This window comes from Thermothelomyces thermophilus, chromosome 6 (assembly GCF_000226095.1).
Source record: "Thermothelomyces thermophilus ATCC 42464 chromosome 6, complete sequence".
Classification (NCBI taxonomy): domain Eukaryota; kingdom Fungi; phylum Ascomycota; class Sordariomycetes; order Sordariales; family Chaetomiaceae; genus Thermothelomyces; species Thermothelomyces thermophilus.
The window spans coordinates 2,580,689-2,595,216 of record NC_016477.1 but is presented as its reverse complement, the minus strand read 5'-3'; the positions used below and the strand labels follow the sequence as shown (position 1 = coordinate 2,595,216).

At 52.4% G+C, this 14,528-nt stretch overlaps 3 protein-coding genes across 3 annotated transcripts; 1 reads left to right on the top strand and 2 right to left on the bottom strand.

The window, feature by feature from the left end:
• Positions 1-471: 471 nt before the first annotated feature.
• MYCTH_2316331 (uncharacterized protein) lies at positions 472-1,753 on the bottom strand. The gene is made up of 2 exons (XM_003666154.1): positions 1,456-1,753; positions 472-1,357 (listed from the first exon to the last, which is right to left on the bottom strand). The coding sequence occupies exons 1-2, from the start codon at positions 1,483-1,485 to the stop codon at positions 842-844; spliced, it is 546 nt and encodes a 181-aa protein (XP_003666202.1). The 5' UTR covers positions 1,486-1,753; the 3' UTR covers positions 472-841.
• Positions 1,754-2,082: 329 nt separating this feature from the next.
• MYCTH_74371 (uncharacterized protein) lies at positions 2,083-8,525 on the bottom strand (the record flags this gene model as incomplete). Its single annotated transcript, XM_003666153.1, has 3 exons — positions 2,083-2,873; positions 2,952-8,306; positions 8,364-8,525. The coding sequence occupies 3 exons, from the start codon at positions 8,523-8,525 to the stop codon at positions 2,331-2,333; spliced, it is 6,060 nt and encodes a 2,019-aa protein (XP_003666201.1). The 3' UTR covers positions 2,083-2,330.
• A 397-nt stretch (positions 8,526-8,922) lies between these two features.
• On the top strand, positions 8,923-11,796 carry MYCTH_74373 (uncharacterized protein). The gene is made up of 6 exons (XM_003666152.1): positions 8,923-9,154; positions 9,223-9,349; positions 9,411-9,541; positions 9,598-9,878; positions 9,949-10,952; positions 11,026-11,796. Exons 1-6 carry the CDS (start codon positions 9,132-9,134, stop codon positions 11,566-11,568), a joined length of 2,109 nt encoding a protein of 702 aa, XP_003666200.1. The 5' UTR covers positions 8,923-9,131; the 3' UTR covers positions 11,569-11,796.
• The last annotated feature ends 2,732 nt before the right edge of the window (positions 11,797-14,528 follow it).

Genomic DNA, 14,528 nt, shown 5'->3' with positions numbered 1-14,528 from the left:
GTGGTTTTTACGGACAGTAGCATGGCATGGTATGGCATCGGGGGCGGCGAGTCAATTGGCGCGGAAATCATCACTAAAGGAGAAGGGCAAAGACAAAAAAAAAGTTACTTGATTCTCGAATATTTGCTTCATTCCGGAGAAGAAGCGTGACTGGATACGAGAGACGAAGCGAAAAGCATCGCAATTCCAGATGGCGAGAGATCATGGTATATGAGCAATCACACAAAGATATATAACCCCACGATGGTGTCGTTCATTTGTGTTCTTAATCACCGAGTAGAGCCATCACACCCAAGGCTGCGCAATTGCATTGTTCATACATACATGGGAAACCGGGACCCAAACGACACAGATATCATGAGGAGAGCTGGAGACGTTGGGACATTTAAGTCGGCTACATGCAGCGTATTCGGTGTATTACTGGTGCATTTATGAATCCGCCGACCTCCCTCTTCTTGTTATTTTTTTTTTCTCCCACACAACGTCCGGGTGTGAGTGAGGACTTGGTTCCCTGCGTCTTATGTGCCTTCTTGCCGCCTTGATCTGCTCAGCATCCTTTATGAGAAAGTCCTGACGGAGCCATGCCTTCTTGTGCACATTGAGAGAGCCTGAGAGAGAGCTGGGTCAGACGGGTGGACCCCGCCAAGCATCCTCGCCGTGATCCTCGACTACTCTCCTGTCCCGGCTAGCATCGCTACACGGGGAATACCGCGGTCCTGATAGCTGAGACATACGGACGGCGGCAGCTGTAGCAAGCAAGTCAAACTGGTGTGTGCCACACCACCCAAGAGCGAAACTCGCCCTTCCCCTCCGGCCCATTTCCTCGGGGAAATATATTATTCTATGAACTCCCGCCGGAACCGGCCTTCTTTTCTTCCGCCGGCTTGGCCGAGGTGGTCGGGGTCGCGCTATCGAACTTGACCGGGCCCTTCGCATAGCGCTGGACGTAGGTGCGCGCGTTCTTGTCGAACTCGGCGCGGTCGGCGCGGTACTCGTCGGCGATGCGGGCCTCGAGCGGGTCGTCCGGCTGGGGCTCGACCAGGAGGTGGCGGACGGCCTCGAGCACGCCGGCCAGCCGGGTCGACGGCTTCCAGTTCTCGGGCTTGAGCGGGCCCAGGCAGATGTTGCCCAGGCTGTCGTTGGTCACGTTGGGGTGGTAGATGCGCGTCGCGAACGTGATGGTCGGCGCCCGGAACGGGTAGTCGGGCGGCAGCGACACCACCAGCCCGAAGCGCCCGCCCGCGTACACCGTGTTCTCGGGCCCCTCCAGGATGACGTGCCAGGTGTGCAGGTCCGACTCGTCTGGGACCGTGATGGAGATGCCCGGAGGCGGCGAGCCGGTGCACTCTGCTAGTTCCTGTTCGGCGGGGCAGGAATACAGTCAGGACTAGGTCAGGACTAGGCTTTTTTAGACGGTTGGGGGGAACTCGTTTAGTATGTATGGATCTCCGTCACCTTGGCAATGCGCTTATTTGAAGACGCCATCTTGGGATTTTTCGGGTTCTCCTAAGATTCAAGAAGCCGAGCTGAGGTTTGCACGGAGCAACGACGAGCTACTCTGGTGTCCCCCGAGACTTGGATCCGGGCCCAGATGCTGACGGCTTGTTGGTGGGGAAGATGGCCGCAGCTTCTTTCACCGTCGTGGCAAATCGAGATTTTTTTTTGGTATTCAATTGAGGTTGGAATAAAATTCTTGAAACAGATGGAGAAAGATTTGAATGCGATCGTGGTACGCGTTGGCGAGGGAGCTCACCAAAAGTTAAGTCGGTACTGCGTAAGGCAGCAGTGACGGTAGCGGCGGGGCCTGATCGGTACAGTACGAGGCAACCTGGAGGCCGTTACCAAGCTGGAAGGTGGGGTTAGAGCTGCTGGGAATGGGGGTGATGTGCGGGGTGCGTTGCCAAGATATGGGAGGACATGCGGCTCTGGGCGGGGTGCCTGGACCTTTAAAAGGTGTTGTACAGTACATACGAAGGTCTTTCCATGGACTCACAAGCTTGCCTTTATTGGAATACAATTGAGCCAGTTTGCTGGTTGTTTTGTGTTAGTCATGTGCTGACAGTCCCGTGTCAGTTGAGTTTTGAGGCGATATGACATGTTCCCGTTTCCACTTTGTCGGATCTGCATCTACCGTGGTTCGGCAACCCCCCTGCCAACTGCCAACTTTGGAGTACAGAACTAAAACGCAAACTCGGAACGCCGTTTGACTTCCCGTGTCCCAAACTTCCTTTTTGTGCCTGCAACTCCACCAAACCAAGACCCGCCCACGGTGCTCCAAGACAACGCTCCTAGGGATGCTATCGAATGGCACGCTTTGTTCGGTACCACAATCATGCTCCTCTCTCCTCCTCCTCCTCCTCCTCCTCCGCCGGAGCATCAACGTCCTTGACCTCCGGTACTGCCGGGGTAGGTTCAGCCCCTTCTTCATCTCCCTCTCCTTCCGGTTCAAGTTCCTCCTCTGTCTCATTGTCTCCTTCATGCGTAGCTTCTTCCTGATCCTCCTCACCACTCTCTGCCCCGTGTTCGTCCTCCGGTTCGTCCTCTTCCCCACCTTCCTCGTCAGCACCGTCCTCGGTGCTCTCTTCGTCCGCCTCCTTCCCGGTTCCCGTGTTGTCCGCGCTCCGCCTGAGATTTGGAAACAGCAGCGGTGGTGTATCATCCTCGTCGTCAGCTGGCACATCACTCAGCTCGCTCTCGTCGTCCGCCGAGTCATGCACACTACCGGGCGGAGAAGAGACGTCACTCTCTTGCTCCCCTGCCACCGTCCCCCTCCCAGCTGTTTTGGCCCCTTCCCCGCCATCAGCTGCGCCCTTCATCTCCGCGTCTTGGTCCCCGTCTTCTCCCTCCCCCTCGCCCTCTTCTCCACTCTCCTCCTGACTGCCGTCCTCGCGGTCACGGCCCGCAGCACGCGCACTCGAGACACTCCCGACCCTAGATCTGCTCGTCTTGACCGCGCCAGTTCCTGCACCGCTGGCTCCTCCCGCCGCCGCCGTTCCTCCCGCCGATTTGGGCGGCGCCTCTGCTGCCCGAAGCACGGCTTGCACGGCCTGCTCAGCCTTGCGCAAAATATTGGGTCGGCGTATGCCGCCTCCCACGCGCCCTGACGCCGCGGCGCGGGGCGGTTGGTCGCCCGCGAGTGAGGGTCTTTCTGATCGTTCCCTGTCGGGCTGTTCCGAGCCTGCGCGGAGAGAGCCCAGGACAGAAGGTGACTTGTCCTTGTTGTCCTTGTCGCGGGTAACAAGCGCGTGGAGGAGGTTGCTGGGTTTGAGATCCGTCTCTGCCTTGGGCTCGGTACCTTCTGCCGGTTGGGATTCTTGCTGATTGGGGTCGGGGAGATCGGACTTGAAGTGTTGGTAGATGATTGAATAGCAGTCTGTGATGAGGTCATCAATAGGGCTGGCTTTCATGAGGTTTGCGTTGAGCTTCTTGAGCTCGACGGCCTCTTTCATGGCCGTGAGCGCGCGGTGGTTTTCAGCTGCAGGCGTGGTAGACCACTCGGTAATCTTCTCGCCGACGACGTCAAACTCTTCCTGACTGAGTGTCTTGAAAGCGTCCTCCTCCGCGGGCGTTATTTCAAACGTTTGGCGGAGGAGCTTAATGTAGGTGAGGACGCAGTACTGCCAGAGCTCGTTGAAGTGGTAAAAGTCGGCACCCTTCTTGCGGATGCGGCGTAGCACGGCCTCGAGGCTGACGCGGTCGTTCATAACGTCCAGTAGCCGGACCATGTATCGGATATAGCGCTCCGTGTATACATGATGACGGCCCGGCCGCTCGGCGTCGCACTTCCAAACATTCATCACCATGGTTTTGGTGAACATGTTCTCCCGCAGCACGTAGAAGGCGGCCTTGGCGGCAAGGTAGCTTCCACTGCCGCCGGGGTCGGAGTTCTCATCAAACAGGAGGCGGGCGTGCCTCATGACGATGCGGTGCTGCCAGTTGGACTTGTCCTTGTCCCTAAGGTACCGCAGGCATCGGATCACGTAGGCTTCCCAATCCTCGGCATTCTCGATGGGCACCTCCTTACCGCGGTCTGGCGCATATGGTTGGCGCTGGAGGATGCGGGCGGCTTCTTGAATCTCAAGGTCGCCCCGCGTCACGAGCTTGTGGATGACCGAAACAATCTTGTAGTGCGGCTCCAGAATCGGATCCTGACCATGTCGAGGCTTCGGCAGTGACGAGGTGACCTCGACGGTCTTCTCAAGCGCATTGACGATCGTCTTGACAGTCGGACGGTGAAGGCGGTTTTTCTCGTCCAACTCTTCGACCGGCTTCTGATACATCTTCCAGAGGCATTTGGCAATCATGTACGGGTTCTTCCAGTCTTTGGGTTTGCCAGCCATTGCCTTTCGGAAGAGATGGGCAGCAAACTTCCAGACTTGGTAGTCCGTCATTTCATTGTGCAGGATCTTCTTGTACGTCCCGGCACCTTCAGCCTCTATGAAAAACCTCTTCTGGTCAGCATGCTGGAAAGGCTCCATGGCAAATGGCTCGCGGCTCGACGAGTACATGCGCATCCCAAACTCGTGGTACATGTCGTACAGCGCCTCCTCATCGTCCTCCAGAGAGGTGAGGATAGCGGGATCCGACGCCCACGCGTACGAGTGAGAGAGAGCCATGATGTAACTGTGGATAGCGTTTCTCTGGAACTTGACAAGCTCGGCCCGTTCCTTGTTCATCTTATCGGCCGTCCAGAGAACCGACTCATCGAGTTCGTAGTCGAAGCACTCGGCCAGGCGAAACCAGGCGTCCCAACGGTCCGGCGTGTACTGGAGCTGTAAACGCAGGAACGTGGCACCGATCCGTAGATCATCAGTGGCCCCGGGCGTCTGTCGACGGTTCAGGTCGACGCCCTTGAACTTGGTGAGGGCAATCATGCCAAGCAAGAAGAACCATCCTTGCTTCGCCGGGGCGCTCTCGGGCGTGTTGATGGTCACTGCGTCCAGATCGACGCTGCCCGTCAGGGCTTGGTAGAGATGCAACGGGTGAATCGGTGATTTGAGATACTCGGAGTAGTTGCGAAGGTTGTGGGCCATCTGGGGGCTCGATTTGGCGGAGCCTATCGCCTGTTGCATCCGCTCAATCGTCGTCTTAAGATCCGATTTAAGAAGGTCTTTCATCGACATTCTGTTTGCCAGCATGGTGACCCTCTCGACCAGCTGAAGCGCCTGCCGCTTCTCCAGGTTCTCGGGCTCGCATCCGTGGTCCTGAACCTCCCATATTCCCACCCCAAGCTTGAGACCGTGGAGATCGTAGAGCACCTGCCCTAGGTAGTCTTCCCAGTTGTCGATATTCTTCTGCTTGAGAAGCTCCACGCGCATCATTTTGAGGAAGATCTTGTTGGAGGATTTGCAGCACTTGCGGAGACCCAAAACTTGGTGTACCGCAGCCAAGTAATCAGCAAGGTCGTTTTCCGGTCTAGGGAACAGCTCGGCGTGCTGGTTCAGTCCGACCTTTAGCATGGTGTATTGGAGCGACCAGGTTCGCACCTGCATCTCTTGGAGCTTGTTCAGGAATGACCTCAAAGTTGAACTGCTCGATGGCGCAGGCCTCATGCCGAGGCGTATCTCGTCCTCGTACATGGCGGCAACGTGCAGCATACAGCTGATCTTGGCGAGAGCAGACATGCTCGACCTTAGGTGATCGTCGTCGATAATATCGAACGAGCTATTGTCGTTCAGGGCTAGGTGGAGCGACTGGATGATGAGGTCGTCTAGAGCTTTCAGAAGGGCCATGAACTGGGTTTTTCTTGGTTCATCCGGAGAGTGGATGTAGTCATCGCCCTCCAAGTCGGATATGATGGTTTCGATACTCCGGAGAAAACACGAAAACTGCTTGGTCGTATACCGGATCTTTCCGTAGGCCTCTCCGAGCCTCGACCAGAGGAGGAGGCGCAGCTCTGTATTGCTGCTCTTAAGGAACTTCCACAAATCCATGAGCTCCTGGCTGGCGCACTGTGTGATGGGTTGCCTGGGCTGCTTGGCACTAGAAGCCTCGTTATTTGCGCCTTTCCGATCAGAAATCGAAGGCACACTGATGTAGACGCTCTCTGGGTTGAGAACGGGCTCCAAGCTCTCGATTACGGAGACTGGGCTCCCCTCACCATCCTGGAAAAGGCCCAGAAAGAAGTCCATTGTGGTCAACTTGGAGATCTCGCGTTCGGCGGCAGCAACAGATATCTCAGGCATGACGGAGCTGTTGGGAAGGCCAATCTCTGTCGCGCCAGAACGGGCAAGGAAGTCACGAAGACTATGCCAGCAGTTAAGGACATGGTCCCTCGGTGTGTCCTTGGCAAGTGTGGTCGAGGACACCGCGGCCCAGAGGAGGCGAAGCGCGACAGCATCATCCGGTTCCGGGTTTCGTCGCCGTACCATTTCAGTGGATATGTCCATCCATCTCGCCACTCGCCCCTGCGCATCCGGGCTCGCCGACTCCGCTGTGCTGTTAGGGTCCATCGTGTGGTCGTAGATGTCGAGGTAGAGCTCGAACAGCATCTGAGCGAGCGTTGAGAGGTCACTGAGTTCCTCTCCGTCCCCATCTTTCTGACATAGGTTAAGGTCATGGATAAACCTGTCATAGATGCTGCCTTCCAGTTGGCTAATGACATCCGCCACTGCCGTCTTCAGCTGATCCGACCATTTGTATCCAGTGTAGAGCTTGGCCAAAGCGTTAACGTATTCATATGAGATGTCGTGAACGGTATTCCAGCCGCTATTGGCGCGCTCGACAAAAAATTTTAGGCCTCTGGAATCATCAAACGCGGGCGCCTCCTGGGCCCGTTGCGAGCCCGACCTTGCATGCTCGAGAAAGACGGAAAGGCTTGACTGAGGAAGTTCTCTCTTGCTGAGAAGGACCGCCCCCGTATCCTCGTCGAAATGTGTGATTGAGTCACGGAGATCGACGGTGGCTTGTTTTTGAATCTTGCCAATTCGGTCATCCGCGGCACATGAGTCGAGCACCTCGGCGATTCGCCCAAGTGTCACTTGGTCCGTCACACCAAGGTTTTCCAAGAGGTTTTTGGTGGTCTGAAAGAGGTTTTGGTCGGCCGCTTGCAATGGCTGGAGTTGGTTTGCGAGAAATGTAGCAGAATCCATGGCTTCTTCTGCAGCAGTGTCTCGTCGTCTGGTCCGCTTGCTCCTCTTCACATCCGCAGTTTCTTCTTCGTTGGCGTCAGGAATACCCGCTGCCGATTGTGAGCGCTTTCTACTTGACGAGGGAGCGCTCCGGTCCTTCGCTGGCTGCTCGTCGACCGGGGCAGATGATTCAAGTGCTGCAGACGTTGGCTCTTTCGCAATCTGTTCCCCTCCAGGTTGCTCTGCCGCTGCCTCTTCCTGCTTCACGGCTTCTTGTGGTGAAATTGAATGCGGTGACGACTCACGGGGTTGTTCGGGCATGTCAACTTCCATCTGGACGTCCTCCTCATTACCCGTATCGGGAAGTTGGATTGCGATGGCCTGACCTGAATGTCCCTCCTCTGCAACAAACCGCACGATAGCAGTGCCAAGTTCAGACCAGGACAGACTAGAGAGTGAGATTGTAACGCGAGGAGCTTCGCTTTCTTTCCCACGTGGTTGTTGAACAGCCAGTGTGATAGTAGGGTCGGGAAGAAATGGCATCGGGTCGGTGAAGCGAGCAAGATACGGGGGCAATTCTCGATCTAGGAAGGGCTTCATGATTGGATGGCTCAATGCCATATCGTCGCCGAGAACCTGAAGCTGGTTTTTGAGCTGCTCCCCAGCAAAACCCTCGGCCAGAGACGGCGGCTCGACTTCTTCGACAGCGGGGTCATCGTCCAGTTCGATGGCGGCTTCCAAGCTGTAGCGGCTAATGCGCGCGCTCCTTAAAAATGCGGCAACACGAGCGGCTTTTCTCCAGAGCTCAGCGTCCGAGGGATCGCGGTCCAGGGCCGCACAAAAGTCGTCCAAGGCTCTGTGCGCCTCGGCCTCCACAACAGGATCATCGAGCAGGGTTTCTTTCCTCGAGCCAGACTTGCGGGTTCTGTACTTGATGCGATCAATGACGAACTGACCGTGGTTCTTGTAGGATAGATAGAGCGCTTGGGGAAGACTGCTCCCTATCCCGTCGATATCTGCGCCGAGCGGCGGAAGGCCCTGGGCGAAGGCGGACTCGGTGGCAAGAGCCACATCTTGGCCTGCCTCGAAGCGTTCGTAATCGGTCTTGCTTTCTGGATATTTGAAGATTTCGGAGTCGAAGAGCGCATCGTAGGCATCGGCGGCCTTGTCGAAATACTGGGGTCCCTGCGCATGGAGTTTGAGGGCGTTCTGGAAGAGCTTCAGGGCATCGTCGACCTGGAAAGGAGTGTTAGGAACAATGAGCGAGACAGTCGGCGGATAAAGGAAACGAACTTGGAGGTCCTTGGTCGTATCTATCTCCTCGCTAACGTTCTCCTCTGGCTCGACATTGATGGCCGTGAAAGCGGCCTGCGAAAAGAATGGGTTAGCGAAAGACAGACAACAACAAGGGGACGGTAAATAATCACCATCTTGTCGTAGTCTTCGCAGAATCATATATTTTTTTTTTTTTTTTGAATTGTGATCCGTACTTGGTGAGAGGCGGAGAGTGTGGCATGGAGTTGTGGCCTTGCCGTTTGTTCGCTCTCCCCTCGAACCCCAGGATCCACGCACACGGGCGCGGGCGACGCGAACTGCCAAGCCAAAGCGATGTACGAAGTACCAAGTAATTAACTACTGTAAAGTTGCATGGCCCGAGCTCTCTCTTCGGACCCTGTCGTGCCTCGCCCGTTCCCAAGCCAGGTCCCACTCCATGGCCCTGATCCTGGCTTGGTTGGGATCTGCCAAGAACAGCGGTGCGTGGTCGCAGCAACTTTAGGAGCTCAAGCTGCCAGCCCACCTGCCTGCAACACCAATCTGGTCAAACAAGCGGCCAGAGCCGCCCTGGGACATTCAGAGGGCAGTGGCCTCGAACTACGTCCAGAAAACGACCGCCAGCGGATCCCGGACCCCGCTACCTCGAGTTCGCATATACGGTTTTTTTTTAAGCTGCCGATGCATCGCCGTTCGACGCGGCCTTCGAAATCCCATCAATCTCATCCAAGTCACTGAACTTGCTGCCATCGCATTGCCGTGCCACATCTCGGTGGCCCTTCTGTCGCCATGGTTGCGCCAGCCGTGCCCGAGTTCGTGCTCTCCCCAAGCGCCTCGCCGCCTTCACGGGATATATTAGACTGACGTGCCCTCTTGGAAGACTGACCGAGGAGGTCCTCCACGAAGCAATTGACGCCCGTACGGAATCTCTGGTTTCCTTGCGCGAGCTTGGCCCTCCCGATCTTGTGCACTTAGTCAAGCAACCTTTGCGGAGCGGCGGCAAACCAGTTAGTCATTTGACGCGCTCCTGATGCTTTCTGGCGGTAACCCTGACTTTGGAGGATTCAGACAGGTGTCTACCACCATGTCACCGGCGTGGATGCCTCGTCGTCGGCTAGCCTGGCTGCCTACATCAACACCCTAGCATACAAGGAATTCGGACCCTCCGCCACCAGCAAGACCCTGGAGGGCACATACTGGTAATTGGGTCCCCAGCGTTCCATACTCCTCGGTTGTTGTTACTAACTCGTGCCAGCTGTTATAATGCATTCTCGCGAGTCGACATGCGCGTGCATGCGCCTTTCCCCGGGTCTGTTGAGAGCTACTGCATCGACGAACGAGGCGAGAAGCGCAAAGCGACCGACGAACTTTGGCTGGAGACATACGTCTGCAGCGTGCTGCGCGCATACTCCTATGCCGACGACGGGACGGGCGACACTATCAGGAAGATCGTTGGCGTCAGGCGGTTCAATCCAGTCACTAACACCGAGACCGAGCATCGTTTCCTCAGCGCGGCGGAGCACCTTTTCTTCAGGGGTAAGGCATATAAAACAAGACATAGTGAGAGAGAAGGGGGGGGGGGCGAAAGCCGCTAACAGTTGTGTAGGTTGGCAGCTGGGCTCGGACTCGATCGTACAGGTGCCGAACGTCGTCTCGAACCACCTCACCTCCGGCCTTCTGAAGTACTTTCACACTACCGGCCGATACGCCTCGGGAATCAACCTGTTTGAGAAACTGCGAACGCAGAATGTCGAAGTCGCATCGCTTCTGGCCAAGGTTCTGTTCATGGGCAACGAAGAAGTGCAGGGGATACGCGTCTTGCACGAAGCCCTCAAACAGGCTCCGATGGATTATGTCATGCTCGACACCCAGGCTGAGTTCCTGCTCAAAAAGGCTCAGACCGCCGCCACACCCGAGCAGAAAGAGGAGAGGCTCCGCATGGCGCTTGGCTGCGCAGACCGTAGTACCATCGCGGCTCCCAGCGAGTTCAGGACATGGGCCAGGTTAGCCGAGGTGTACGTGGCCATGGAGGATTGGGAGAATGCCCTCACTGCCCTCAACTCGTGCCCCATGTTCACCTACCAAGACAAGGATGCTCCCGTCCTACCGGAGCCGAGAGACATCCATCTGCCTACGCTTCCAGAGACGAGGTTGGACGAGATTGACAGCGAGCCCGAGTCGCGGTATTCCGAGCAGGTAGACCCAAGCCTACTGAATCTCCGCGCTGCCGCGTACAAGGGGACTTTCAAGCACGCGTACAACATCCTGACCGAAATGACGGCCAAGATCGGCTGGGACCAAATGCTGAAGATCCGGAGCAATGTCTTCGTCATGGAGGATGAGTATCGCGAGAAGCAAGAATCTACGAGCTACCCCAAAAACCGCAATGCTAGCACCGATGCTCTCCGCGGTACCCCAGATCCCACCGCTAATGGAGATGCCTCGGACGCTGCGGACGAGGGAGAGAAGGAAGCAAACGGCAGCGGGGAAGAAAAGGAAGGAGATGGCGGTTCCGCCACGCAAACGCTCTCCCCAAACGGCCGAGCTGAAGACATCGAGAGGCCTTCGAGTGCCATGGACCCAGACGAAGTCAAGAAGGGCGACGAATGCGTAAGTCTTGTAACACACCCCTTAGTTCCAGTCCCGCCCATGCCATTCGCCCCAAACTAACCGTTCATTGCAGAGCCCTAAGGACGACCACTTCTCGCGCCTCAACAACAAGCGCTTATGCGAGCGTTGGCTTGACAGCCTCTTTATGGTCCTCTACGAGGACCTGCGCGTCTACACCATCTGGCGCACGCAGATGGCGCAGTACCGCGCGCAGAGCATACAGTACAAGAAGTCAGCCGAGGAGTGGGAGATCCTCGGCTCCCTCGCCGAGCGCCTGCAGCACGTCGACGAGGCCGTCGAGGCGTACCGGGCCTGCCTCGCCCAGCGCTTCAGCCCCAAGGCGCTCGCGGGCATCCTCAAGGTGTTTGAGAAGACCAAGGGCAGCACGCGCGACACCGTGGCCGCCACCATCCGGCTGGTGACGTGGCAGTACCGGTGGTACAGCGAGTTCTCCCCCGAACTGCTGCACACGGTGCGCATGCTCATCGAGGACGAGGGCGCCGTCAAGATCAGGAGCATCATCCAGGCTACGAACCTGCCGCAGAACGTGCTGGACCTGACCCACCATTATGCGGCGCTCTGCGCTACGTTCAGAAGCAGTGGGACGGATGGCTAGTTTGGAGCGTGATAAACTAGCAGTGGAGGAGGAAGAGAAGAGAGGGTAGGCGCGACGGCTCAAGGCAGAGAGAGAGGGACCTTGTGTGTTTTGTAGTTGTTGGGGAGCAAACAAAATGCGGGAGGGCAAGCGAGTTCCTTGAGGTCATTGTTAGGTACCTTAGTCGGCGCTTGTAATCGGGCGTAGGGTGCTGTCAATAGGGGTAATAATAACCGTCTTGTTGGTGATAGCTTGTCGTAACATGTATGTATGTACTGTATGTACAGTCACATCCAAAAAGTGATTAGCCGTTTTTAGAAGGTGGGACCTGACTTATATCCCCCCCTCTACCTCCTACACCGACAAAACCAGTTTTTCTATCCATAACACACAATATAGGGTACAAACCGAAAACCGACCGTAGAGAGCACTCTCCTATAGTGGTAGAAGTCATTAAAACGCTCTATAAGTTAGGTTATTTAGCCTTAAAGATACGAGATATTAACGGCCTTCTAAAGTCTATTATTACGGCTATCCTCTATTACAAATAAAAGGCTACTAAGCCTGGTTTTTAACCTAGAAAATAAACTAGCCGGCTAAGGAAGCTTGATTCTAGGGCTAAATGACGTCTTATTTACTATATAGCCTAGAACCCCTTTAAAACCCTAGCTTATATAAGTACCCCTTCGAAATCTAGCTATTAGCTTTACTTAAATACTATATAGGTATATCTTATAAAGAATAAATATTATATCTTCTAGCTATATAAGAAGCTATACCTAACCTTAGCCTATAAGAAAAGCTAGCTCTAATTTATATACTAGATATAATATTTAAAGCTAGAAGATATAGCTTATATTTACTTTTCTAATAAAGCTATATTTAAGCTTAGTATTAATATAATACCCCCCTAGGTATAAAAAAAGACTAGTATAATATATAAGAGTAAAAATCTAAAGCTAAGTGTGACGAACCTAACTCAGACTTCTTCTAAAAGGGTTTAGATAAAGGTAGATTAAGCGGGACAAGCAGGTAGGTCGTCTAAGGAATTCGGTAAAGCTAAAGGGTTTATAACAACACTAGAGTTGTCTCTCACAATAATCAACGATACTTGGTATAAGTACTATAATTGTAGGTTACTATCACTAGTAAACTCTTAGAGTCCTCTATAACGAGTGACTATCTATATATATATATAATCCTAGGATCACTAGCAGTCGTGGTAATCCTCTATACTAGCTTACCTAGCTCATGTCGTAAGCTAGTGATCCTCTGCTAGGATCATTTCTTGCTAAGTGTGATCCTGTCCTAATTAGTCTATTATTCCTTTGGCTTAATTGGCCTATTTATACTAATGGCTTAGGCAGCATCTATATATATATTTCCGTGATACGATGCCTTCCTTCTAAGGCTTTCGACCTAAAAGCCCTCTTTTAGGCTATTTTAAATAGCGCTAATATCCTTTTCTATATATACCTTGTAATTTTTCCCTTTTTTCCGTACTACTAGTAGCTAACAAGATAGTAGATTATATCTCTAAGCGCCAATCTTCGAAGTTCTAATAGCGTGCCGCGCTTACTTCTTTTATTAATTCTTCTAATGTAGACGTTATACCGTGTTTGTAGTGTTTTAAGCGGAACTTGGCTTGTTATATAGCGTTAGGCTCTTCTTACTATAGCAAGTATATATGTTGGGGTCGTTCTTACGATAGTTCCGACGTAGCGTCTACTTGTTTATAACCTAGTTTATTACCTTAATGTTTATAGCTAACCTTTTATAGTAATAAGGATTATATCTAAATAAAAACGTGTAGAACAAGAAGAGGCTGATACTAAAGAGGTCCTTTTTGTTCTTTAGACTTAACTTTAGACGGCTATCGGCCGATTAGCTTGTCTTCGTTACTAGAAATGTTTCTTAAAGGAGTAGGGTTCTAAGCTATTTTGTCGAGATATATAGTCTCTAGAGGAAATAGAAGCAAAAGAATAGAGGGTATAGGATTCTAAGGTACGTATTATTAGTAACGTATAGTCCTAGGGTGCTAACGTCCTATTTGACTAGTCTTCTTTAGGCCTAGATTTGTTAGAGGCTAACTTAGCCATTTTATCCGAGCTAGTGTCTATAGTCAATCTAGGTTCTGCCGGTAGAACTATTTTAGTTTCTTAAGGTAGTTTAAGTTCTTAATTAGTTCCTATAAGTTATCTTCTAGTCTAAAATTAAGCTATTTGACTAGGTACTATAGTTCTCTATTAATAATATATAAATTTAGAATTTCTTTAATATCTTATTCTTTCTCTTTGTCCTTTACTTTAATATATATAGTAACCTTAGCGTTCTTTGGTACTAGTTCGAGAAGTAAAATATAAAAAACATCTGTCCGTAGTTATATAGATAACGATAACGATAGTTAGTAGTTAGATATCGAAATTCGTTCTTTGATAACAAAGGGTCCGACCTTCTTAAAGTCTAGCTTTATACTTGGTCGTTTGGTTTGTAAGTTTTGTATGATTAGGTAGACTTTATCTCCCCTCTCTAGGCAAGGTCCCTCGAGCCTATATTTATTGTAGTAGTTCTTTATTCTAGTCTTGACAAACTCGAGTTCCTTTTTAAGCTTTTTATATAGTGTATATATTTGTTTTACTTTGACTGCTACTCTCGGCACTATAACCTCTAGTCCTTACCTAAGGTCTGCTTTATATCTATAGTTTGTAAAGAATGGTATAACTTTGGTCGTCTCTGTTAGTGTTATATTATAAGCGAGTTATACTATTAGCAATAGTATAACCTAATCGTCTTGCTAATAGTTAACGTAAGAACGGAGATACTATTTGATAACTTAGTTTAGTTACTCTGTTTGTCTATTAGTCTATAGGTAATATGCTATTAATAGCTTGCTATTAACGCCTAATCGTTACATTAACACTTGCTAGAACTTTAATACGAACTTGGTATCTCTATCGGTAATCTATTCTTGTGGCCAAGCA

What these genes read in the sequence shown, in the direction of transcription:
- MYCTH_74373 (XM_003666152.1), top strand. Translation starts at nt 9,132, where the DNA reads ATGGTTGCGCCAGCCGTGCCCGA. An exon ending in TGCGGAGCGGCGGCAAACCA is followed by an intron (nt 9,350 to 9,410) that starts GTTAGTCATTTG and finishes TGGAGGATTCAG; the next exon opens with ACAGGTGTCTACCACCATGT. An exon ending in GGAGCACCTTTTCTTCAGGG is followed by an intron (nt 9,879 to 9,948) that starts GTAAGGCATATA and finishes ACAGTTGTGTAG; the next exon opens with GTTGGCAGCTGGGCTCGGAC.
- MYCTH_2316331 (XM_003666154.1), bottom strand. Translation starts at nt 1,485, where the DNA reads ATGGCGTCTTCAAATAAGCGCATTGCCAAG. An exon ending in CAAATAAGCGCATTGCCAAG is followed by an intron (nt 1,358 to 1,455) that starts GTGACGGAGATC and finishes CCCGCCGAACAG; the next exon opens with GAACTAGCAGAGTGCACCGG.